The following is a 24,829-nucleotide window of genomic DNA, read 5'->3' on the forward strand; positions in this document are numbered from 1 at the left end:
ATTTTGCCTGTTTGTGACTCAGTTTCCTCACCAGTAAAATGGGGATAATAATGGTAACTACCTGATAGGACTGTTTCATAAACTGCACAGGTCAATGTATGTTAAATATCGATAATAGTTTCCCATCCTCAAGGCTACGTGGAAATGTAGCTGCTTTGGTTCCCATGACCATCCTCACCAAGTACCTCAATTTCATAAGGACAAGCACTCAGACCTCAGCACTGCAGTGCCCTCCGCAGACCCTGTAAATTTCCATTTCTGGGCATATCTGATCCAGCTTCCCCCTCATGGTGATGTCAGACCTCCACCCCTCTGGAGCTGGTTCAATGTTCTGTCAGTTCCTCTTCAGCTTCATTTCACATAATGCACCGGCTTTCCCCTGCCTCCTTCCATAATGTGAGTGTAATGGTTCTACATCCAGCCCAACTTCCTCTCTGACCAGTCCCTCACTCCCACCTTGTCACAGCGGGTTCCACATCCACTCGCCCCTCCTGCCCGATCCAGCCCAGGGACCAGCATCTCCTCTCCCCCTTCCCATAAATGAGCAGGCCACTAACTTGGTTGGCACCAGTGTTTTATTTCAGGGGGAAGGGCTTGAAGGCCCAGGTCTGTCCTGTGCACTCCTGGGGCCTCCAACCTCTCACTTGGCCTTCGGGTTACGGAACTTGCGTCCAGCAAAGACAGCCTTGTCCCCAAGAGCCTCCTCAATCCTGGAAGGCAGACATGGTCAGGGCTGTGATATTCCAACCCAAAAGCCCTCAGCTCCTGATGCCCAGGCTCACTGTGCCCACGGTACCTCATGAGCTGATTGTATTTGGCCAGACGCTCTGAGCGGCATGGGGCACCAGTCTTGATCTGAAGAGAGAATTCCAGGAGTTGCAAGAGATTATTAGAGAGAAGGGATTGCACCTGGCCCCGAGGGAGCAAACTGTGGTGGTATTCAGCTCCAGGGCAGGGGGCCAGGAACCCCAAGAAAACTCAGACACTGGGCAAAGGAGGGCCCAGGAGTACCTGTCCTGTGCAGAGCCCCACCACGAGGTCAGCGATGAAGGTGTCCTCAGTCTCTCCAGAGCGGTGGCTCACCATCACCCCCCAGCCGTTAGACTGAGCCAGTTTGCAGCTGGGTGGAGAGGACACTTGATAAGGCCTGGTGGGACTTCCTCAGGGTGAAAGCCAGGGGCTGAGTGGGGCCTTTCCCTTTTATTTTGGGAGAAGGGAGATGTGTTGGGAGGGTAAAGTTCTTGGGGAAAGAGAGAAGGGGAGATTCCTGATCTTAAATTTGGATTCCTAAGATGCTGGTGGGAAGAAACAGAATCTGGGAGATGGGGATGGCAGGGGTGGGGATGGATTGAGGCAGGGTGACAATGACAAAAGTTCCGGGGTCAGGTCAGGAGTTAGTCAAAAGTTTGAGGTGGAGAGGGTGGGGTGGGTCAGGAGCCAAGCGAGAGTCAGACCTGGAGTTAGTGGACAAGAGGGTAGCTGGAAAGGGTAGAGCTAGGTGGAAGGAGGCCATGATGCCCCAGGCCAGGAGGCACTCACGCCTGGATGGATTCAGTCACCGAGCCAATCTGGTTGACCTTCAGCAGCAGGCAGTTGCAGGCCTTCTTCTCCACGGCCTGGGCAATCCTTTTGGGGTTGGTGACTGTGAGATCATCCCCCACGATCTGGATGTTGACCCCCGAGAGGAACGAGGTCCAGGTAGCCCAGTCATCCTGGTCAAAAGGATCCTCAATGGACACCACTGGTGGGGGAGGGAAGCAGAGTCGGGTTAAAGGTCAGAAAGGCCTCACAAAGGGGTAATGGGTCAGAAAATTACAATGGGGCTAAGGATGGGAGGGACTGAGGTGGTGGCAGAGGAGGGGCCGAGGCCGGTGTGCTGTGCAGCTGCTGCTGACTTGGGCAGGAGCAGTGGAAGCCGGAGTCTCACCAGGGTAGTTCTTGATGAAGTTCTTGTACAGTTCGCCCAGCTTCTCTCCACTGATGTGCCGAGCAGGGTCGTCAGGTGACTTGAAGTCGAGATCGTACTTCCCATTGCGATAGAACTCAGATGCTGCTACATCCATGCCAATCACCACCTTGTCGGGGTAACCAGCCGCCTGGATGGCCGTCTTCAGCAGCTCCAGGGCTGGGAGAGGGCAAGGGAGGACTTGAGGCTCCAGTGCACCCCGTCTCTGTGGGGACCCCCAGGGTCCTGCCCCTCCAAGTGCTCACACTGACCTTCATTGTTCTCCAGGATGTTGGGTGCAAAGCCACCCTCATCACCCACATTGGTGGCGTCCTTCCCATACTTGGCTTTGATGACCCCCTTGAGGTGGTGGTAGACCTCGGCCCCAATGCGCATGGCTTCCCTGAAGGAGCTGGCTCCCACAGGCAGGATCATGAACTCCTGCATGGCCAGCTTGTTTCCAGCATGGGAGCCCCCATTGATCACGTTGAAGGCCTGAGACAGGGAGAGAGTGCTCAGAACCTGGGCCAGTTTCCAGGAATCAAGAAAGGACTGGAGTGGGGGGCGGGGGGTGAGGTCAACATGGAATCCTGGATCCCCTACTTACTGGGTGGTTTAGGATGAATAATTTTATTCCTCAGAGCCTCTGCCCTCATTTTCATAAAACGGGGATATCACCTGCTTACCTGCAGGATCTTAGGTGGAAAATTAAGAGAAGTTGGATACAGTTCTTAGCATGTGCACCTAACATTGACATGGCACTTACTACAGGCCAGGCACTGCTCTAAGTTCTTTACATATATTTTATTGGCTCATTTCATTCTCTAAACCACCCTGTAACTAGGTGCAGTTTATTGTCCTTCACTTTACAGATGAGAAAACTGAGGCTCAGAGAGGTTCAATAAACTTGCCAGAAGTCACACAACTAGGTAAGAGACAAGACCAGGATTCCAACCTAGCAGCTTGTCTCCAGAGCTCAGGCTCTTATACAATCTGCCTAGTGAGTAACAACAAATGGTAACATTATTGTTGCAATTAAGTTCAAAGGGTTTCCAAAAAGAGCAAATTTGGTTTTATAAGGATTAAAGAAGACACAAAAATAAAATGCCCAGATCTTTGCCATGAAGAAGCGCTCCATCCGATCTGGGGTTGGGGCACAGCAGAATGAAAAAGTGGAGTAACTAAGCCTGGGATTGGAATGTGAAGGAGCCAGTTACATCTAGGGAAAGAAGCAGAGAGAGGCTGAAGGGAAGGTTTGGATTGTGGGAAAGGGGAAGGCTGGATGGCAGTAGGAGAGGTTCCATTTCAGGAAACTGTTTCTTGGAAGCTGGGTCTGGAAGGTGGATTTTCTGGGGGCTGCCCCTGCCCTCCCCCAATGGGTGGAGTGCCTGTGGGTCGTGGCCGGGTGGCTGCACTCACAGGGACTGGGAGGATCAGCTCTGGGTTCCCTGCGAGATCTGCAATGTGTCGGTAGAGCGGCACCCCCTTCTCAGCTGCTCCAGCCTTACACACGGCCAGGGACACGCCCAGGATGGCATTGGCCCCAAACTTGGCTGGAGGAAGCAAGTATAAACTGTGAGTGCTCCACCTACAGGGTTTAGGGCTGTCTCCCAGAATGTCCCCTCTGGTCACCCCAGAAAGAATCCAGAGCTCCAAACCACTGGGCACTGAGTAAGTTAACATATCTCTTCCCCACCCCACCCGGCCCCAGGATCCCCCACCCTAGGGAAACTTGTCAACTTCACATCTGTGTCCACAGCCCGGCCCAAGCCTGGCATGGGGCAGGCATCAGGAAATGCCTGGGAGATGAGTACAAATCCCGCCAGTTACACTGTGCCCCAAAATGCGGGATGCAGAAATAATCCTAACCAGACCTCAGGCCATAGTCCTCCCCCACCCCGCCCCTGCATTCCAGCCCCGACTCCTGCCCCGGCCCCCACAGCCCATCCCCTGTCCCTAGCCCTTCACTCACATTTATTCTCTGTCCCATCCAGCTCAATCATAAATTTGTCAACTTTTTCTTGATCCACCACACTTAGTTTCTGAAAAGGCAAGTTTAAGGAGGGGAGAGCAGAGGTTAGATTTCTTAGGAGTCAGGATGTGAGCTAAAGGAAAAAGACGGTGCTGGTATCAGGGCAGAAGGCTTGGTTGGCCAAGCCTGAGCTTCTGGGGATGAGGCAGCAGGTGAAGGAGTGCGTCTTCTACTTGCCTTTTCCAGCAGCGCAGGGCCGAGGGTCTTGTTGATGTGTTCCACAGCTTTCAGGACCCCTGGAAAGGCCGCAAAGCAGAGGGTTCAGATCTCCTATGCAATCAGGTCTCTTCCCGTGGCCCCCGGCTCCTGGAGAACTTTCAGTTTCCCTTCCTTTTCTGATGCCCAACCTTTTTGGCACCAGGGACCAATGTCATGGAAGACAGTTTTTGCATGGACCAGGCATGGAGTGGGGGTACGGGATGGTTTCCATATGATCCAAGTGCATTCTATTTATTGTGCACTTTATTTCTAATCTAATGTTGCCAGTGATCTGACAAGAGGTACCAGTCCGTGCCCTGGAGTTTGGGGACCCCTTCTCTACCTTATGCAGACATTTCATGCCACATCCTGAAACCCCCCTTGCATATGGCTCCTCCAGCCTTGGTCTTTCCTCACCTTTCCCCAGGTAGCGAGACTTGTCTCCATCTCTTAGTTCCAGAGCTTCATAGATACCTGTGGAAGCGCCACTGGGCACAGCTGCTCGGAATCGGCCTGGGACGGGAGGAATTGGAAGATCACAGAGAGTCCCATTCACCTCCAAAGGGCTGAGGTCTCCTCTTGCAACCCAGAGACAGGGGGCAGTGTAGAGAGACAATAGCTCCTCACTGTGGGGTGGGGAGGTGGGGTGGGGGGCGGAGTCAAGCTGGAAGAGCAAGGCCTGGGGAGAAGTCTGGAGAAGGGGATTCCAGAGAAGAGTGGATGTGGCATGCAGCTGGGGAGCAAAGGCAGATGGAGCTGGGGGTCTTCCCAGGTAAACCAATTCAATAGCCCTGGGTTACCCTTGGCCGTGTGCAGGTCCACCTCCACAGTGGGGTTGCCCCTGGAGTCCAGGATTTCCCGGGCAAAGATTTTTTGCATGGCCATGGCTGCAGGGTGAGAGGTGTGAATGAGTATGGACAGCTGATCCCTTAAGAAACCCCAAATCCCTTGCCCTTTAAGAGTCTTCCCCACCCCAAGGAGGCAGGTGCTGGAGCTAAAAATACCCCACAAAAAGGTCACAGACCAAAGTGGCAGGCGCAGCCCCCTCCCCCACTCAGAACAGCTCCTATTCCACCCTCCCATCCTCAGAATACCGGGCCTCTCTTTTAAAACTCCACCACTTGCTGAACCCCATCTCCCACAAAGCTGCACTATGCCTTCTCCCTCCACCCCCTGGCCAAATACTCTGTTCTCCATGGCTTCCTAGCCTTTAAAGCCTCTCCTGTTACTTTACCTCACTTTTCCTGCTCCTCAGCCTTCTCCAAATCCTCGGGGGCCCCAAATTCCACCACCTGGCTCCAACTCTAACTCCCCTTCTCCGTCATCTCTGTATGCCTCTCTTCACAGTCTCCTTTTCCTATCCTTGGGTACCCCCATCCGGTATGCTCCAGCCCCTCCAGGATTCTTAAGCACAAGCTGACATTTCCTCCAGGCCAGCACAGCCCTCATCCTTTACCACCCCCATCCCCTGGGGCTGGAAGATTCACCAGACCTGGGATGTCTTCGCTGGGCTCTGAGTCTAGGTGGCAGCTGGGACAGTGTCAGCTCACCCCCTCTCAGGCCAGGCATTTATCCCGGAGCCACCCTGTACCCCAGCCAGCCCCGCCTCTCCCCCTCTCCATCCTCCCCCTGAAGCTGGGCTGGCAGCCAAGTGCCCACTACAGCCTAAAGCAGAACCTTTTGGCCCTAGGCACCTGCCCCCTTCCCAAAAGGTCAATGACTATCCCCTCCTTTCTCTCTATTCTCCAATAAAAGTCCTTATTTTTAATTTCATTCCTGGGGAGAAAGAAGAGAGGGGCTTCAGAATGGGGGGGAGGGGTCTCTCCCCGTGTCAGGGTTGTATTCCTCTTTTGCAAAGGTTAAAGAGGAACTAGTGCCCTTTAGGAAAGGCCAAGAGTAACCTGAGCCCTACAGGGCTGGGGAGGGGGCCTGGAAGAGGGGCTGCAGGAGTGACATCCATAGCTCACTTGGCGGGCGGAGGACTGCCTCTGACCTCGATGGGAGCTGGGGAGGGGGTTCCGGCCGAAACCAGAGCTCTAAATTGAGCTGCCCACTCAGAAGGCGAGAGGGTCTCACCTCTCAGGGTCCTCATGGCGGCCTTTCTCCGCTCCACCCCATCCTACCCTCTCCTGGCCGGCGAGGGGAGGGGGGAAGGGGGGGAGGCAGACGAATTTAGACAGGCCCTAGGAGTTGGCGCGGCGCCCTGCTGATAGCGCTGGGACAGCACTTATCGCCTGCGTGGAAGCTGTCAGTCAGAAGCCCTTTCTCCACCGATCGCGACGGCGGGCGCTTTAGGGCGTGATCCCAGCTCATCAATGAATGGTGCTGAATCAAAAGTGACCAAAAAAAAAAAAAATGAATGGACAGAGGTGAAGTGCCCCTTTCTGAGTGTCTGACCGCCGGGGGCCAGTCGGGTGGGCCTCTAGCATGGCGGGGAAGTGGGTCTCTGCACTCTGTGACTCTCTCCGTCTCAGCGGGTGCGGCGAGAGTAGAGTCAGCCCTGACTTTGGCTGCAGCCCTGGCCGGGAGCGGAAGGCATGCGGGTTTCAAGCCGGCTGGCCGGCCAGCGGGCGAGGGTCACCGGCTTCTCGGCTCTTCGCCCCGGACTCGTGAGACCTAGCCTGCCGGGGCCGGAGCCGCCGGCGCCCGGTGACTCACCCCCAAGCTCTCTCCCGAGCTCCCCTCCCCGCCCTGCCCCGCGGTGTGTCTCCCAGGCTCCTCGCCACCATCCCCCGCCTTATCTCTGGCCGCTCCCTCTCGGGAGATTTCCACCCTGGGGTAGGGGGTGCGGTAGGCCAGAGGTCAGGATGGCGGGCGGGGAGCGCCGCCACGTGCCCGCCTGCGGCCCCGCCCGAGCTGGCCAGTGACTCAGCCGCAGCGGCTGTCGAGGAACACCGGTCGGGGGGCGTCGGGTGCTCCGGGGGCTCCGAGCGGCCGCGCCTGCTGCGGAGGACAGGAGGGAAACTAAGCCCCTTCGCGCCCGGGAGGCGCCCCTCCCCCGAGGGACCGGAAGCCGGCCAAGCCCCTCAGCGGCCCCGGCGGCCAGCGCGAGCTAGAGTCACCTAAGCCGGACTCCGGGTCCTGCCCCACCCGCTTCCCGGTGGACAGCCAGCGAACTCATCGCACACAAGTTCTTAGCCTAAGTTTTACTGAAAAAGAAAAAAAAGAAAAACCCCAAAGGGCAAAGTTGAACGGACTTCCCCCCTCTTGAAAAAGTTGCAATCTTGAGAAACCGCTTAGTATTCTTCCGCCTTGGAAAATAGGCCCGCCCGTCTGGCCCCACGGTGCTCAATGACCTCTGCAGACACGGGCCAAGGGGCACAGCCGGTGACCCAAACTGCTGACCGGGGTTCGGGCAGGGCTGGGACGTGGAGTGAGGGATGAGGCTGGAGCTGATCCAGTGAGACACAACCCCCTGGAGTCGAGGTGGGCTCCAGTGAGTGCCGCTTGTGCCGCCCGGGCAGATGCTGGGGACAGAAGTCTCCCTGGTGGGTACCCGCCTTCAATTCTGAAGACGGCCGGGGATATTTGGTCAAATTTCCCTTTACTGCCTTATTTCTTGAATAAATAAAATCAAGAGGGCAGAAGCGGCCAGGCACACGCCACGCCTCGCCTCCGCCCCTTCCGCCCGGCGGGAGACACGTCCCCGGCCTGCCTGCCTTTGCCGAGGGTCCAAATCCGTCCCGCTTGGCGCGCCGGGCGCGCGCCCGCGAAGCCCGCCGCCTGCCCCAACCGCCCCACGCGCTTTCCTTCCCGGCCCGGGCGCAGGCGCGGGCGCACGCGCCCCGCCGCCGCCCGCCGTTCCTGCCCCCGGCAGAGGTGGGGGAAGGGGGAGTCGTTCTGTTTAACCCTGAATTACCCGAATCCTCCTTAATTTGCTAAATTTGCAGTTTGCTAATTCTTACTTCTTTCACTTTCCTTCTTCCCTCTGGCTCACTCTATTTCCCTCCACTAAAGTCTGATAGTTAGGCGGAGTGGAGCGGGCCCTAACCTTAACCCATCCCCACCCACCCCCATTCTTTTTGCCTCGCTTTCCATCGGACTCTGCAAATTTTGCAATAGGGGGAGGGATTTTTTAAATTGCATTTGCAAAGTTCGGTATCTGGGCAGGCAAGGGGAGGGAGAGAGGGAGTGGGGAGCAAGCCCCGCCCCCACCGCCCTTTGCAAATAAAAATCTAGGGGGGTGGGGAGGAGCAGGAAGTGGCGGTGCGAGGGCTGCTGCACAGCTAGCAGAGCCGCGGTCCGGACGGCAGCGCGTGCCCCAAGCTCTCCGTCTTCCCCCGCCCGCCAGCCCGAGCCCAGCCCGCGGCCCCAGCAGCAGCCCCGAGAGCAGCCCCAAAAGCAGCGCCATGGCCGGGTGGAACGCCTACATCGACAACCTCATGGCGGACGGGACCTGTCAGGACGCAGCCATCGTGGGCTATAAGGACTCGCCCTCCGTCTGGGCCGCCGTCCCCGGCAAGACCTTCGTCAACATCACGGTACTGAGAGGCCTGCACAGTCCTGGGGACTGGCCCGGCTTGGACCCTGAGGGAGGGACTCGGTTGGGGGCGGGCGCGGTCTGCGGAGGGCGGCGAAAGGCCGTGACCCGGTCCTTGCCCTGGAAGTGGCGCGAATGGCGGCTGCACGTGAGCGGGCCCCTCCATAGCCCCCTGAGTCCTCCGCCCCGGGCGGCGGCGCCCAGCCCGCCCGCCGCCCCGCTTTCCGCGACGGGGCGTTACATCCGGGGCACAGGGCGGGGAGGGTGCGCCGCCCGGTGCGGCGGCCCACTTCCGCCTCCTCCAGGGCGGGTCGGGCACGCGCCGTAGTTTCTACCCGGGATTTTGATTGAGAAGGGACTTGGGGACCCCTGGCTCCACTTCCGGCCGCCAGCTCGCGCCCCTTTCACTATTGTTCCTCTGAAACGGGAGGGAGCCCCAGTCGCATGGCCTGGGTCCCTAGCCCGACCTCCGTGGTTTCCCTGCCCCTCCCAACCCCGTTAGAGAGGGCTAGGGCGCCACACGACGACCCCTTCCCCGCCAGTCGGCCCGTCGGACTCAGCAATCCTGGGAGTCCCTTTGCCCTTCCTTCCCGCCATCCGGCAGGGCCTGGAGCAGGGGAACTTTGTGAGAAGTTCTAGGACAGTAAAAGTGAAGGAAGAAGGGATGACTACTGCTGTCCCCATCACCACCTCCCCTGTCCACACTGCCCGGAAGTGGGGAGGGGGAGCGGAAGTTCGAAAGGGGGGGAAGGGGATTTCCGGGCGGGAGGGGACCGGATGTGGGGATTTGGGGTGTAAGGGGGAGGGGAAGATACGTTCCCCGGGGTATCTAGACCCGAGAGCTGGCTTGTCGGGTCTAGCCCCAGGCCCCCTCCAAAAGTTCTTCAACTTTCCCTGAATGCCCCCAGGCATCTGCTTCCTCATCTTCGAGCATAGATACCTGAACCTAAACTCTAGGTTACTTAGAGACCCAGGCGTCCGGGCCCCTAACAACTCCTGCAGAACCTTTGACCAAATAAGGGCAAAGTTGCTTCTCCTGCTTTGCCCGCCCCCTCCCTTCCCCTCTTCGCTTCTGCTTTTCCTGAAGGAGAGTTCTGAGCATCCAAGGCTCTCCACTCCATTCTCTTAACTGGTTTTTAGCCCCATTTATTTACTGGGTTTGCTTTGCCTATTAAACGACATCTAAATCGACATCTGAGTCAGAGGACTGTGTTGTCCCTTCCTGTTACCATTCTCTAGGTTTCAAAATCATATTTTTGTGCACTTCCAACAATCCTGAGTTTCTCAAATTTCACGAATGTGTACAAAGCACATAACATACACCTCTCACCCCAGGGGGCTTAGCTTCCTTGAGAAATGGAAGGCAGGTGGGAACTTTGGTGTATCAACTAACTTGCTGGGTGCTTGGTTCCCTTTTCAGCCTGCTGAGGTCGGTATCCTGGTTGGCAAAGACCGGTCAAGTTTTTTCGTGAACGGGCTAACACTTGGGGGCCAGAAATGTTCTGTGATCCGGGACTCACTGCTGCAGGATGGAGAATTTACCATGGATCTTCGTACCAAGAGCACCGGTGGAGCCCCAACCTTCAATATCACGGTCACCATGACTGCCAAGAGTAAGTTCTTACCCATTCTCTAGCTCCAAAATCCCTAACGTACCTCCTTTTGTTAATCTTTTGGGTTCTTCTGTGTGGATCACTTAGTATGAAAGGATCAAACCAGGTTTCTACTCCCAGCCTGCCGGATGCTGGAGCATCGAATTGTTCCTCTAGTTGTCTCAGTTCCTCACCATATGTATAAAGAAGTTGAACTGTATTACCTCTTAAGTTCCTTCTTACCTTGAGCATTTTCAGAGGAGAAACTGTTTTCTTGAAGGAGGTAAAAGGTTCATTGTAAGTCAGCATTCGCTGTTGTCTTTTGAGCTCTTTTGTGAAAACTTGGAGGTGGCCTGCTCATCCACAGCCATTTCTAGCCTGAACACATGAGTCAACAGTCCGGGAGCTTTTGACCCCTAAATTTTACTGTGCTCCTTTCCAGCCTTTAAGCTTGATTTTCCCCTTTTGAAAAGACCTATTGTTTGAGGGTGACTGACAGCCTGCCTGTGTGTGGGGGGTTGGGAGAGATGAGGTTGGGTTACAGCCCCCAGGGTTGGACAGCTGCTGAACAGCTGGCAGGGGGTGGGGTGGTGACACCTGGGTCCTAGCCTCCTTTCTCTTCCTCCAGCGCTAGTCCTGCTGATGGGCAAAGAAGGTGTCCACGGCGGTATGATCAACAAGAAATGTTATGAAATGGCTTCTCACCTGCGGCGTTCCCAGTACTGACCTCGTCTGGCCCTCCCCTCACCACTCCCCACTGCTTCTGCACCCCTCTCCTTCCCACACACATACATACACCATTTTTATTTTTTGGGCCATTACCCCACACCCCTTATTGCTGCCAAAACCACATGGGCTGGGGGCCCCGGGCTGGATGGACAGACACCCCCTGCCCACAACCCATACCCCTCCTGTGTGTGGTTGGAAAACTTTTTTGTTTTTTGGGGTTTTTTTTCTGAATAAAAAAGATTCTACTAACAAGGTGCTGTGTGGTTTTAGCCTGGGTGTCAGGATGGAGGACAGCTCTTGTGACCTGCCTCCTTTATCCTGGCTTGGGGTTAGCAGCAGCAGGAGGGTTTAGGGCACTACAAAGTCTAAGATTTTGAGTTTCTTGTTTTCATGTCCAGGATTAAACACCTGGCCAGATTGGCCAGGCCTTCTACAATAACCTATCCAGCCCTAGGTCCCCAGTGTGCTAGCTGAATTGGTGGATAATGGAATAGAGCCATCCAGACCAGAGAATGGGTCCAGGCCTGCGGGCAAGGCAGAGCCAGTTGAGTCATCCTCATGTGTGGGTGGGGCTCTCCCTCTCTGAGTCACAACAGATGCCTACTGGGGCTGTCCCCAAGACTGCAGGTTAGCCTCCCCTCCCCTCCCCACACGCCCTTGGCCCTGTATGGCAGAAAGGGGCAGGTCCCCAAAGGATAATAGGTTTCCCTGTGTGAGAATGATCTCACCCTTCCTTAGTCCACAAAAACAATTTTATTAACCCAGTAAGTGAAGACCCTGTCCCTTTGTACCCCCAACCCCTTCAAAAGGATGGAGCTGGGTAAGGGGAGAAATCTGGGGTGGAAGTGTCTCCTATCCTCAAAACCAGAAGACTGGAGAGGGGAAGAGGGGCTGTGCAAATAGGTCATCAGAGGTGGTGCGGAGGGGAGTATTAAACCAGGATAGCAGCAGAAGAGGTAGAGGGTGAGGGGTCTGTTGAAGACCCAGGAAAGACAAGGGGCGCTGGAGCTATAGAGCCAAAGGAGGAGGGAGGTGTGGGGCTGGAGCCCAGAAGAGGGGTCCGTTCTGAGGCAGGCTGGTCCCTTGGCTCCCCTTCCTCATCACCCTCTTGCCCCTGGCTTTCTTCCTCCTGCTCATCATCCCCAGGACCCCGATGCACAGGCTGCTTGCAGATGGGGCAGGTCTTCCGGGTTTGAGTGAGCCAGGGGTCCACACAGCGGCTGTGATAAGCTGCCAAGAGGAATGAGGTGAAGCACCTGACGCCTGCTGGGGGCCTGGGGACATGGGCACAGGAAGTGAGGGCCTCACCGTGAGCACAGGGGAGTACCCTCAGCTTGTCCCCATCCTCATATTCATCCAGGCAGATGGCACACACATCATACTGGTCTCCTAGTGGAAGAAGAAAGTCTTTAATTTACAGAGCCATTCTGAACCAGGGCCCACAGGAAGTCACTCTGGGAGGCCTGTGCTAAACCTGCAAGATATTTTTCTGTCTCTAAAGAGCCAGAGGAAGAGCTAAGACAGCATGGGTGGAACATGAGGAATCTGGGGTTAGTAGGCACAAGCAAAGAGAAGCAGAGGTAAGAAGGGAAGTGGGTTTTCTGGGGGTTGGTGTGAGTGGAGAGGGAGTGGGAGGAGAGGAAGTGGGGCGGGGCTTCTGCCATAGCCTTATAAGGACATTGGAGGCTCCAGGCCTGAAGACCCAGCCCCTTCTTACCTGTGCCTTCCTTCTCTGGCAGCATCTTCCCCACTCCTTCCATTTTTCTGCTTTATCCACCTTCTCTCTTACAAGAAAGGTCCTCCATCTTTCCCCCTCCCCCAACTATTCCATTTAATCATCTTTGCTTTCCACCTCCTGCTCTAAACCTGTTCTGTCCTTTTATGTACGGGTTAAAAAAGGAAAGATGGCATCTCAGACTGACATCTCCCTGCCATCTCTGCCCTTATCTCCTGGGCTTCAACTCCTTCAGAACCAGGTAAGTGGTGGGAAAGGCCTGCTCTTCTTAACTCTCCTCACCCTTCTGATAGTCATGTGTAGGGATCTGTTTCAGCTGCTCTTTGGTCAGTCGATTCCGCTGGAGCCGTTTCCTATGCTGGATGCAACGAACTATCTGGTGAAAGGGAGTGGATGCATTAGTCTTAGAAGAAATCTGGACAATCCAGTACAAACCATCCCTGTCTTGCAACCCCAGAGCCAATCTGGCTTTAAAGGCCTTGACTCTTCCCATCTTGGTCCCTGAGCTACTCACCATCACTGCTCCCATGGCCAAAACCAGCAGTCCTACAATCCCTGTGAAAGGGATGAGGTAATAGCCCAAGGGGAAGCTATTGTCTGGGACGAGAAGCACCCGAGCCCTGGGAAAAGGAAGACCAATATCAGAGAGGCGGAAAAGGCAAAAGCACAAAGAGGGACAAACTGGCTCTGGACAGGGCGGGTGGGGATGGGGGAGAAAGTACCAAGAGGAAGAGTATGATGGGCCTGAGGCTGAATGGTTGGGGCACAGGCTTGGGCTCCAGGTTGGCATGGAAGTGCTGAAGGAAGAGTAGGAAGGAGGGACAGGTCCTACCCCTTCTCGTAGACAAAGAGGGCACGCAGGTACTCGGAGCTCCTCTCCCCAATAAACACAGACGGGATCCAGATCTGCTGCTGGATTTCCTCTGCAGGGATGAGGGCATTACACTGGGGACCCAAGCTGCCACACGAATCCTTTGACTCCCTTGCCCCATCCCACCCAAAGCACTGATTTCCCTAAGGCTCCACCCCTCCTGCCATCCTCTCAGTCTAAGCTCTACTGAAAATGCAGCTGTCCAGCCTTACCACTATTCCACACCATGTTCAGAAGTTCATTGGAATTCACATTGTGTACCACAGCTGCACCATACCCAGCCTTCTGAGCATTTAGGACCTAGGGAGAAAAGGCAGATAAGAAACCGTCATGGGCATTGCCACCTTTTGTTCCTGGTGCTCACCCTCCCAGCTCCCACACCACATTCAGCAACCTTGAGGTCAAAGTTGCAGTCGAATCTTCGAAGCAGTGCAATAAAGACTGACCCGTTGACCGGGGCTGGGGGTGGTGGGGCAATGGGGCTGCAGGCATTGTCTGGGTGAGCCTCCACAAGGAAGCCCTGGGGAAGAAAAGCGAACAACAGTTGGATCTCATCTCCCTAGGTTCTGCTCCCCACAGGTTCCACCATGCACACTGGCTCCCACATCCTGCACGTCCTCGTTCCTGAGGTTGGTCTGAGCAACCACACCAAAGTCGGAAATCTACCTCTTAACCTTCTGAAGATGCAATTCTGGGCAAACAACAGCCCTTTACTAGATTCTGCATCATCCCTCTCTTTCCCACATGAGCTAATCTGTACCCCAACTCCTGACTAATTCTTCGGCCTTCCAGTTCCCCACTCACTGTAATTCGATTCTCCATTCATCCACATCACTTTCTCAAGTTATTTCACATTCCCTGCTCTAGTACATACTTGTTTAAAAAAACACAAATGGAGGTATTTGCGCTGAGCCCCCTGTTACCAAACTCAATTATAATTTTAGCTTCCCCCAAGAATGGAATCTTAAACCAGTCTATCTGGAGTTACATGGTCAGCATTAGTGAGGTAATCTGCCTGATAGACCCTTTCTGTCCCCTAAAGCAAGGTGATTTTGCCACAAAGAAATCTTTGCTGGTATAATTTCCTTGTCCCACCCCTTTCTGCCTGTAAATCTTTCATTTTGTATAGTTCTTCAGAGATCTATCTGCTGGGTGGAATGCTGCCCGATTCATGGGTCATTAAAAGCCAGTAAGAGCTTTAAAATTCAGTCCTGCTGAATTTTCTCTCTTAACACCTCCCTTTAATTTTCCAATTACCCACCTTACAAACAATACCGGTATATATGGCCCAACTGAGTTCTTGCTATATGGTAGTCTGTGAAAAAGTCCTACAAAACTGCTTTTCTAATTTAAACCTCCCAATAATCCTGTGATAACTTCTATTATTTTCCCATTTTACAGTAAAACAAACTAAGGCTCAGAGAGATAATTACTTGTCACGATCATAAGGGCAGTAATTGGCTCTAGAGACCCTACTGATAAGCACCACTAGCCCTACCTGTTATCTTAGTCCACTTTCAGTTTCCCTTCCAAGGCCCAGAGTTCTAGGAGTAGACTTTTGTCTTTTACCTCCGGATTCTGGATTCCACCACACTAAACGTGCTCTTGCACTTAGTTCCTAACTTGACACTTTTCCCACTAACAGCTTCATCCAAGAAAGGCTCCTGAACCTCTACCCAGGAGAGATAATTTAAGGACACAGGAAAAAGGGGGAAAAAATCACCTGAAGTCCCTCCTGGCTCAAAGCAGCCCCAAAGAGAGCTGGGAGGTCTGCAAAGTCCATGCTGGCATTGTGGTCCGAGATCTGCGGACAAGAGTCCGTGTTGGCACTTTAGTCTGCAACCTCTCCCTTCAGCGTCCTTCCCCCATTGGCCCCTCCGACTCACCGCTCGAATGAGCCCTCGGCTGGGGGCCGCTCCCCACAGCACAGTGACCACAACCACAGGAAGCGGGAAGGCCGCAGGGTGCATGGCAGCGGGAGGAGAGGCGGAGGGGGCCGCGTCCGGATAACAGGAACAGAAACGGAGTTCTGCGCCCTCTCTGGCCCTCCTTCAGGATCCCAGGGGTCCAACCACCCCCAGGTCCCACTTCCCAGCTACATGGGGGCTCGGGGAAGGACCTCCGACTCGGGGAGTGAGGTACCCAACTAGTCTATTGGAGCTGGGAGGGAGAGACTAAAAATAATCCTTTTCTGGTATAGTAATAAAACTGGGAAAGGGAACGGAGACCAGCACAGGTGACAGAAAAACTTCTGGAAGGGTGGGGGAGCTCAAGGGGGCGGGACTTCCGGCCAGGTGGGCCGTCTTCCCATCCCCTGGAAAAGAGTTTCCGGCAAAGAAAGTCAGGCCGCTTCCAGCATTGGACGCTCACGACTAAGGACTTCCGGTTCTAAAAGACCGATTAAAAGAAAGGTCAGAGGTGGAGGCAGTGCCTGTAGCGATGAAAGGAACACCGATGTACCAGATGACTACTTAGTCGTCTCCCCGCTAGTGCCTAGGGCCCTGCAGCACCCCGGTTTACAAACCTGTCCTCCTGGCCGCCGCGGTACCTTCAAGTCTCGCGAGAGGCCTCAGCACCTTTCCCCCCCACCAGCTGACAGCTTCCTGTATGTATCGCGAGAGACCGCCTAATTCTGACTCGCCTAGCTCAGTCCATCTCGCGAGATCTTCAGATACCCTCCTCTCCGTTTTCCCGCGATTCCAATTCGATAAAAATTGCGCCTTAGCTTCGGCTTCCAAAATCAGCCACACCCCTTCCCGCACCCGTTCTTGAAGCTCCTCCTTCAGCTCCGCCTTACTCCCGGCCGCCTTTGCGCTCGCGCCTGCGCCTGCGCCAACTTCCAGCTAGCGCTGGACCTGAGAGCCGGAGGGGCGTGCGCGCGCGCCCTCGCCCCTGTTGCGCGCGCGGTGTCACCTTGGGCGCGAGCGGGGCCGCGCGCGCACGGGACCGCGAGCCGAGGGCCATTGAGTGGCGATGGCGGCGACGGCGAGTCCCGGGGCTTCTGGGATGGACGGGAAGCCCCGTACCTCCCCTAAGTCCGTCAAGTTCCTGTTTGGGGGCCTGGCCGGGTAAGCTCAGGCCCCAGGGATGGGACAGGAGGAGGAAGGGACGGGTGCAAGGTACCGGGCCCGGTTCTTCTTTGGGTGTGTTGCAGTGAACCGAGCTGACACGGGGTCAGTGCCGTCCCCATCGTATTGCAAGATCCTTGATGGACTGCCAGGATCTTTTCACCCATCGCAGGGCGCCTTTGGGCTGCATGCACGACCCCCACAAGACCACCTGAGTTTCCCAACCCATTGCTTGACTGCGGGACTGTATGGGGTTTCAGGTCATTGCATGGCTCTTGCTGGACTGTATGGGGTCCTAGATCATGAATGCCCACCTCTCCTTGGGTTGGACTGCACGCAATCCTGGGGTCACTGCTTGACACCCTTGTTGCTGTGTGAAACGCTTTCATTGCATGGTCCCTTCTGGACTGCTGGACTTTTAAGACCCATTGCTCTTGATACAGGTAGAGACTCTTGTACACATGCCCACCAGTTCCTGAACTCTTAATCAATGGCATGGCGGCCCTGCCCTTTGTGACCTCTTGTTGCTGGGCTCCAAGGGACTTTGGTAGATCTGAGACACCTAGCCGTTGATGCTGCCCCTGTCTTCCCCCAGGATGGGAGCTACAGTTTTTGTGCAGCCTTTGGACCTGGTGAAGAACCGGATGCAGCTGAGTGGGGAAGGAGCCAAGACACGAGAGTACAAAACCAGCTTCCATGCCCTCATCAGCATCCTGAGGGCAGAAGGGCTTAGGGGCATTTACACCGGGTACTGGGGCCAAAGGATGGGGTAGGTTGTGGGTTGACAGCTCTAGACCTGGGCTTGACTCACTGACCCCTTCACTCCACCCCCCCCGCCCCCCAGGCTATCAGCTGGCCTGTTGCGCCAGGCCACCTACACTACTACTCGTCTTGGTATCTATACTGTGCTGTTTGAGCGCCTGACTGGGGCTGATGGTACACCCCCTGGCTTTCTGCTGAAGGCTGTGATTGGCATGACTGCAGGTGCAACTGGTGCCTTTGTGGGAACACCAGCTGAAGTGGCTCTTATCCGCATGACTGCTGATGGCCGGTGAGTTCTAAGTCTGAGCCTACCCCCAGCCCCATTCCCTGGAATCTAGTATGAAAGAAGTGATTTCTTATCCTAGATCTAGGGCACAGCATTCACCTGTTCACAGCATTCTGGCCTCCCTTTCTTTGCGCCTGTGGGGGCAGAGTGGTCTAGCCCGAACTTGGCCTCTCCCTGCCTTCCCTCCAGGCTTCCAGTTGACCAGCGTCGTGGCTACAAAAACGTGTTTAATGCCCTGTTTCGAATTGTCCAGGAAGAGGGGGTCCCCACACTATGGAGGGTGAGTAGAGGGGCTGGAGACTTAGGGGACCTGGGGTCCAGTCTTGGACATTTCTGACTCCCCCTCCATCTCTCACCCCAGGGCTGCATCCCTACCATGGCTCGGGCTGTCGTCGTCAACGCTGCCCAGCTTGCCTCCTACTCCCAGTCCAAGCAGTTTTTACTGGACTCAGGTGAGACCCAGAGCTGAGCCCTCAGCTCCCAGCTAGTCTGGACCAGCTTCGAGCTGATTGCCACCCCCTGCTCCACCTCCCCCAGGCTACTTCTCTGACAACATCCTGTGCCACTTCTGTGCTAGCATGATCAGTGGCCTGGTCACCACTGCTGCCTCCATGCCCGTGGACATTGTCAAGACCCGGTGAGTATCTGGACAGTCTGGACAGACCTGGGCCTGGAGAGGGATGGGAAAGGCCCTCTTATGTCCTCATGTCCCTGCCTCCTGTCCTTCAGGATCCAGAACATGCGGATGATTGACGGGAAGCCAGAATACAAGAATGGGCTGGTGAGGAACCAGAGCCTGGGGCTTGGGCTGCAGGATTGGATGCTGGGGGGAAGGGGGAGAAGGCGGGTAGCTGGGTAAGAGGAAGAGGACCCCAGAGGCCAGGTCCTAGCCTCAGTGCCCTGCCTGCCTTCCTGTCTAGGATGTGCTGGTGAAGGTCGTGCGCTACGAGGGCTTCTTCAGCCTGTGGAAGGGCTTTACACCATACTATGCCCGCCTGGGCCCCCACACTGTCCTCACTTTCATCTTCTTGGAGCAGATGAACAAGGCCTACAAGCGTCTCTTCCTCAGTGGCTGAGGCGGGTGAGGGGCCTGGAGTCGCTGCGCTGGGGCTTCATCTCACCCCCTGCTCCTACAGTCAGTGTGCCCCCCAACCCTGGGGGCCTGGACTCTGCTACCCTGGGCCCCTCTATTTATTTTCCCAACACGGTGTGGTTCCCTGCTCTACGGTTAAAGACTTTGGTCTGTCCTGCCCAGCCCCAGCTTGCCCTCCTTGCCCTGATCAGCATCATCTCTGTCCCTGGCCATACCTTGGAAGCTCACTGGGGATTTCTGGGGCCTCCTTGGATATTAGTTTCAGGGCACATAGGACAGCAGAAGCCCCTCCCTTCTCAGTGGGGAAACCAAGGCAAGGCTGAAGGGACAGGAGAGAGCAGAAGCCGTCAAGATGATCAAAGGTCTGCAGTAGGAGGACGTGGCCCTTCCTCCCTCCACCTCACTGAGGACATAATCAATAAATTGGATTGCTGACACCACCCCCAAATCTGGAGAGTTGTGGGCACAGGACGGGGAGGAGACCGGACAAACGAGCAGATGCTCCTGGAGAATAGGAACTGGAGTTTGTAAGAAAAATTATTAAAGAAAGAGCACTCACGGTTTTTATATAAGTGTTATATATAAATCAGTCATATTGCAGCAGCTGACGTATGAGAAAAACCCAAACTCCAGTCTTCCCAGCCGCTCCCCCAAGAACTCGGCAGACGCCCAGGTCGTCTCATGTAATCCCCAGGAAAGCCTTGGGGGTCTGGTGACTGCTTCTGCAGCCTGAAGAAGGAGGGATTACAGCCTAAGAGGAGAAGGCTGACCTTCGAGGTGGGAGGGAGGGCGGGGGCAGGGCATGGAGTGGACACAGTCAGGCCCCCAGAGCCTGGAGGCTTAGGAAGGGGAAGATGTTTGCCAGAGACTTGATCTGGGCCACAGGCTGGGGAGGGTGATTGCCTTCTTTGTTTCTTTAGATGTGGGATACCAGGCCCTGCCCTCAAGAAGTTTAGAAACCTCTTGGGACATAAAAGGACATAGGAAGGTCAGTTGGAAGAAGAGCCTGGTGCTTGAGGCCTGAAGGCTTCTCCGGAGCCAGGCCAAGGGACAGGCAGGCAGCAGCTGGGAGCTGTCCCCTTGGCAGAACCCATCAGTAGAAGCAGAAGTTGAGCTCAACAGCCTGGCGGTGCAGCCCGGCCCTCCCACCTCTGCGTCTTGTCTTACCCACTTTGCACACATGCTGGCCTGGGCCACAGGAGCTGCTTAGGGACGCTTGAAGCCTGGATCTTGTCCTTAATGAGTTCCAAGTCCAGAGGGGAGAGTGACACGGAAACTGAGAGTCACCAGCAGACCATTGCAGGGTGACATGAAACACCCAGGCTGGTCTGGGCCAGGAGAGACTGCACAGTAACCGACTGGTCAGGGAAGCAGGGCGGGGAAGCATTCCTGGCCCTCTGGGAGCAAAGGCTTAGAGAAACTCTGAGGAGCCGGTAATCTCTGCAGAGTCTAATAGCTGGAGCACAGGCAGTGAAGTGTTTGCTGGGAGAGGGGAAGCCGGACCGTTAGGTGGGTTGGTGCACAGAAGTCGTCGGTGGCCAAGCTCAAGAGCTGTGTTCTATCATGGGAAGAGTTCAAAGCAAGAAAAATGTCAGCGTTTCACATTAGGAAGATTCTCCCTGCACCACCCAAAGGAGGAGGGGGTCTCCCTGGAGCCAGAAATGCTTAGCCCTCACTCGCATTCTCTGGACCCCAAGTCTGGGCTTGGGCTAGAGGCAGGAGAGAAAGTCTACGCAGCATGCTAAGGGGAATGGCGGAGCCCAGGGCACCTGGGAAGAGAAGTGGGCTCCGTTTGCCTGCCTCCTGGCTTGACAGCAGGAAACCTGAGAGTAACTCAGTAAAACCCACCAAAATGGTGCTCGCTGCCAGGCCCTCCCCTGCCCTGTCCTGCCACTCTGGGCACAGCAGGAGAGCTGTGTTTCTGGTGCCCCCCGGTGCCAGGAAGCACCCACCTGGCCTAGTACTGCGGGCTGCAGGCAGATACCCTCAGTAGCATCCCTGAGCTCCCAGGAAACTTCTGATTCTTGACTTGGAACTTGCTCACGGTGGCCTGGTTGTTGGTGACCCCTGGAGGAGAGAAGGAAGGCACCCCAGGCAGAGGAGGCGCAGGTCAGGACTAGAGCTTCTGAGCAGTGCAACTAGGGTGGGGCAGCTGGGGCCTTGGGAATGCTGGTGAAGGTGCCCCAGCCTTGTTTACCTCTCCCAAAGAAACAAAATTCCATTTTAAAATTATGTTTATTGTACAAATAACATTACGATGGTGGAAAACTAGAAAATGGTAAACAGAGGGAAAGAACAGAAAACCACCCCTATTTATACCATCCAGAGATACTCAGGGCCCACATGTTGACACATCTCTTTCCAAGTTTTCCTCAACAGGTACACTTGGGAACCACCTTTACAATGTTATTTGCTCTTTCCTAAAACTTCCCCAAGGTGGTAGTAATAACCCAGTGGTCTGGGAACCCCACCATCCATCCAGCATATGGAGCTCAGTTCGGTGACCTCCCCTCCAACTCCTCCATGATTTGTTGGGTCTGCAACTGTGTGCAGGGGAGACTCCTGATAAAGGCACAGTAATGAAGACCTCCTTGACCCTGTGCTCCATACCCACCCGCCCCCTATTAGACCCCAATAGGAGAGTCTATCAGACTCTGTCTCGGGGTCCCCAAACCACCCACCCTCAGAGGCTGTGGCCAGAGTACCTAACACCCACTGTCCCCAACAGATCCCCACCACGACCCAGGCTCAGGGCCGAAGGCCGCCGACCTGCCTGCAGAGGCCCCATGCGGCCATTAGGCCGCACCCACAGGAAAAGGCTAGAGCGGAAAGTGGGAAGTAAGCCTTGGAAGAAAAGCAGCCAGGCCCGGTGTACCATCACCTGCCTTCCCCTCTGCAGCTCCAGGTGTGCCGTGTGGGTGGCCGTGGCCAGGGCCCATGGCTTCACCTGCTGGACCCAGCACAGCAGCAGGATGAGGATCACAGAGGCAACGAGAAGCCAGAGGAGACCCAAGATATAGAAGCCCAGGAACAGACAGCAAGAGTCAGAGCTGAGAACAGGGTTGTTACTGGAACTAGCCAATCCCTGGACTTTCCAGGGGTTGTCAGATTCAGAGATGATGGTTATGGTGGATTCCAAGATAGTGGGGAGTGAAATGGATTCTGTGGAGGTTAAGAATATGGTTGGTTGTAAAGTCTCACTTATGGGTTCTGGGGTGGTCGGGGTAGTGGGCTCTAGGGTGGTCGGAGTTGTGGGCTCTGGGGTGGTCGGGGTAGTGGGCTCTGGGGTGGTCGGGGTAGTGGGCTCTGGGGTGGTCGGGGTTGTGGGCTCTGGGGTGGTCGGGGTTATGGGCTCTGGGGTGGTCGGGGTTGTGGGCTCTGGGGTGGTCGGGGTTGTGGGCTCTGGGGTGGTCGGGGTAGTGGGCTCTGGGGTGGTCGGGGTGTGGGTTCTGGGGTGGTCGGGGTTGTGGGCTCTGGGGTGGTCGGGATTGTGGGCTCTGGGGTGGTCGGGGTTGTGGATTCTGGAGTGGTTGGGGTTGTGGGGGGCTCAGTAGTGGGGTTTAGAGTTTTGGAGGAGGTGATGGAGTCTATAGTAATCGGGGTCGTGGTCAATTTCTTAACTGGAGGCAAGGAGGACACTTGACTGCCTGGCGAAGTAGGCGATGTTAAATAGAGCAGGTCCCAGTGCGTGGTGTGGCTAGAGAGGCTGCTTACAGTGTTCACGACAGGTACCTCCTGTTCGTCTTTGTCTTCATATTCATCGTAGTCCAGGTTGTCCCTGTCACCAGGGATGTTGCAGCTATCACCCAAGAAGTTGTAGACGTACATGCCATTCATATTGACACATCGAACGCTCTTCACATCGGGGGTCATGGCCTTAATGTCCACATCCTCCTCCCATACGTACACGTTGCTGGGGTTGTCCTGCAGCCAGCTGCTGAAATAGAGGATCCCACAGTCACAGGACCAGGAGTTGTTATGGAAAAAAGCGTAAGGCAGGAGGAGCATCCCAAAGAAGTCCGTTGGTATTGTGCGCAGCCTGTTCTTTTGGAGGTAGAGGGTGTCAAGTTCCTCCAACCCTTTTAGAAGCTCAGGGGGCAGCTCTTGCAAGTCGTTTTCAGCCAGGCTGAGCTTCTTCAGGTGGGGCGTGGGCACCAGGAGCTCAGGGGGCAGAGTCCTCAGCTGGTTTCCGCGCAGATAGAGCTCTTGGAGGCGGCTCAGGCCATGCAGAGTATCAGAAGGCAATGAGGTCAGCTCGTTGAAGGACACGTCCAGGATGGAGAGAACTGGCAGTGCCCGTCCCAACTTGGGCAGGCTTCTCAGCTTATTGTGGGCTAGATTCAGGACCTCCAGCCGTGGCAGTTTCGCATCTGCCTGCAGGCTGGTCAGCTGGCTCTTACCCAGGAACAGCTCAGTGAGCTGGGACAGATTCAACACGGATGCCATGGAGAAAGTGCCCAGGGGGTTCTCACCCAGGTGGAGGATGGCAGTGTCCGCCGGCAGGTCTGGAGGCGGTGCCTTCAGTCCCTTATTTTCACAGTTCACTTCTACCTGGCTGTCCTTGTTGCCGACTTCACAGATGGGGACAGGGTGTGAAGGGCTTGGCAGCAGGAGCAGCAAGAGGAGGAGGGGCATGGTGACCTGTGGGCAAGGGGGGCTTGAGTGGGCACCCCTCGGGCCCCCAGCAGTATGCCTCCAGGCCCTGGCCCCCACTACAGCCTCTAGGATTGTTCCAGAAACTCAGCTCCCACACTTCTCTCCCTTCCTTCCCCTCTCCTCCCCTTGTCCCGCAAAACCTAAACTAGTAGCTCCAGCCCTTGGCTGTTCTCTCTCACTCAGGCCCTGGCCTCCCCGAGCCCTGGCCCCAGCTCACAGACCGGCAGAAGAACCTCCGGAGACACAGAGCTTCTTCCAGGGTGTGACTTGGTCCTTCTGTCTTCCAGCTCCAGGGAGGGCCTGGTTAGGGGCAGGAAGAGGGTAGGGATGGGGAGGAAATGGCAGCCTGATATGGGCTCCCAGAACCCGGGAACAGCCTCCATCCTGGACACAGGCCCTTATCACATCCTTCCACAACTTGCCCTGAGCCCTTCTTTTGGCTCTGTTCTTGCCTGCTCTCCTCCTACCTTGGGGAGATTGGGGGTGGACTCCAACCACCACTCGCTTCCAGGCTTTAAAAACCTCTCCAGCTGCCCCCCTCATTTCCCCTTCACAGCTGCATTCTTAGAATTGCCTACTTTTAACCTGGCCTCCCTCTCACTCCTCACCTTCCTCTAGGCTGCTTCCCACCTGCCCCCTTCTCCACGGACTCAGTTCTTGCCATGTACTCCTGACCCTCTATACCCACCCGACACGCTTTCCTCCACACCATCTTGTTTTCCGCAGCCTGCACACCTGTGGCCACTCCCACCTTGGGACTCATGACAGTAATTTTTTTCTTTTTTAGAGCTTTTTTTTTTAAATTTATTTTTGATTGAATTAGAGTTGGTTGACAGGTTGTGTTGTTCTGCTGTTACCACAAGTGACTCAGTTATACACATACATACATTCTTATTTATATTCTTTTCTATTATGGTTTATCCCAGGATATTGAATATAGTTCCCTGTGCTATACAGTAGCACCTTGTTGTTTATCCAATAGTAATTTTTTCTTGGTTTTCTTCCTGCTTCTCTAGCTGACCTTTTTCAAATCTTCTTTGTGGATTCCTCTTCTTCTATCCTTCATGAGAGATTAACCTGCCCCCAGAGTTTGGTCACTGGCCTTCTCTGATGCCACACAAACCCCCGAGCTTCTCCTCATCCATTCCCTTGCCTTCGACCACCACTTGTCCCCCCAGTGACTCTCAAGTCTTCATCTCTAGCCCAGACCCCTCTCCTGAGACCCAAACATGTATGTCCCACCGCCTTTGGAATTTCTTGGCTGTCCCACAGGCCTTCAAGCAATATGTTCAAAAAGTTTATCGCCTGTCTCTAAATAGCCTGTCTTCCTGTGTTGTCCAACCTGGTGAATGGTTTTGTCATCTGTTCATTTATATAGTACA

At 55.3% G+C, this 24,829-nt stretch overlaps 5 protein-coding genes across 7 annotated transcripts; 2 read left to right on the forward strand and 3 right to left on the reverse strand.

The window, feature by feature from the left end:
• Window positions 1-557: 557 nt before the first annotated feature.
• Window positions 558-6,313, reverse strand: ENO3 (enolase 3). Of its 2 annotated transcripts, none has more exons than XM_015458633.3 (12): window positions 6,252-6,313; window positions 4,976-5,062; window positions 4,593-4,688; window positions 4,155-4,213; window positions 3,918-3,987; window positions 3,365-3,498; window positions 2,218-2,440; window positions 1,928-2,125; window positions 1,540-1,741; window positions 1,012-1,120; window positions 797-855; window positions 558-710 (listed from the first exon to the last, which is right to left on the reverse strand). In XM_015458633.3, exons 1-12 carry the CDS (start codon window positions 6,265-6,267, stop codon window positions 641-643), a joined length of 1,323 nt encoding a protein of 440 aa, XP_015314119.1. In that variant the 5' UTR covers window positions 6,268-6,313; the 3' UTR covers window positions 558-640. The 2 variants fall into 2 exon arrangements, with proteins under 2 accessions (XP_015314119.1, NP_001029874.1); NM_001034702.1 differs by lacking the exon at window positions 6,252-6,313 and adding an exon at window positions 5,668-5,718.
• A 2,069-nt stretch (window positions 6,314-8,382) lies between these two features.
• On the forward strand, window positions 8,383-11,223 carry PFN1 (profilin 1). Its single transcript, NM_001015592.1, is given in 3 exon segments — window positions 8,383-8,656; window positions 10,076-10,268; window positions 10,876-11,223. Coding segments are annotated over 3 exon segments (423 nt in total). The 5' UTR covers window positions 8,383-8,524; the 3' UTR covers window positions 10,974-11,223.
• A 487-nt stretch (window positions 11,224-11,710) lies between these two features.
• Window positions 11,711-16,134, reverse strand: RNF167 (ring finger protein 167). Of its 2 annotated transcripts, NM_001076405.2 has the most exons (10): window positions 16,107-16,134; window positions 15,469-15,970; window positions 15,306-15,386; window positions 13,977-14,102; window positions 13,795-13,882; window positions 13,544-13,634; window positions 13,226-13,331; window positions 12,994-13,087; window positions 12,285-12,365; window positions 11,742-12,206 (listed from the first exon to the last, which is right to left on the reverse strand). In NM_001076405.2, exons 2-10 carry the CDS (start codon window positions 15,550-15,552, stop codon window positions 11,908-11,910), a joined length of 1,050 nt encoding a protein of 349 aa, NP_001069873.2. In that variant the 5' UTR covers window positions 15,553-15,970; window positions 16,107-16,134; the 3' UTR covers window positions 11,742-11,907. The 2 variants fall into 2 exon arrangements, with proteins under 2 accessions (XP_059734232.1, NP_001069873.2); XM_059878249.1 differs by lacking the exon at window positions 13,977-14,102 and having other exon boundaries at window positions 11,711-12,206; window positions 15,469-16,134.
• Window positions 16,135-16,508: 374 nt separating this feature from the next.
• SLC25A11 (solute carrier family 25 member 11) lies at window positions 16,509-19,236 on the forward strand. Its single transcript, NM_174671.2, is given in 8 exon segments — window positions 16,509-16,650; window positions 17,246-17,398; window positions 17,495-17,701; window positions 17,888-17,978; window positions 18,060-18,150; window positions 18,236-18,335; window positions 18,428-18,479; window positions 18,619-19,236. Coding segments are annotated over 8 exon segments (945 nt in total). The 5' UTR covers window positions 16,509-16,555; the 3' UTR covers window positions 18,775-19,236.
• Window positions 19,237-20,749: 1,513 nt separating this feature from the next.
• GP1BA (glycoprotein Ib platelet subunit alpha) lies at window positions 20,750-24,359 on the reverse strand. Its single transcript, XM_059878311.1, is given in 2 exon segments — window positions 20,750-22,235; window positions 22,238-24,359. Coding segments are annotated over 2 exon segments (1,950 nt in total). The 5' UTR covers window positions 23,427-24,359; the 3' UTR covers window positions 20,750-21,474.
• Window positions 24,360-24,829: the final 470 nt, after the last annotated feature.

The sequence above is a fragment of the Bos taurus genome, chromosome 19 (assembly GCF_002263795.3).
Source record: "Bos taurus isolate L1 Dominette 01449 registration number 42190680 breed Hereford chromosome 19, ARS-UCD2.0, whole genome shotgun sequence".
Taxonomy (NCBI): Eukaryota; Metazoa; Chordata; class Mammalia; order Artiodactyla; family Bovidae; genus Bos; species Bos taurus.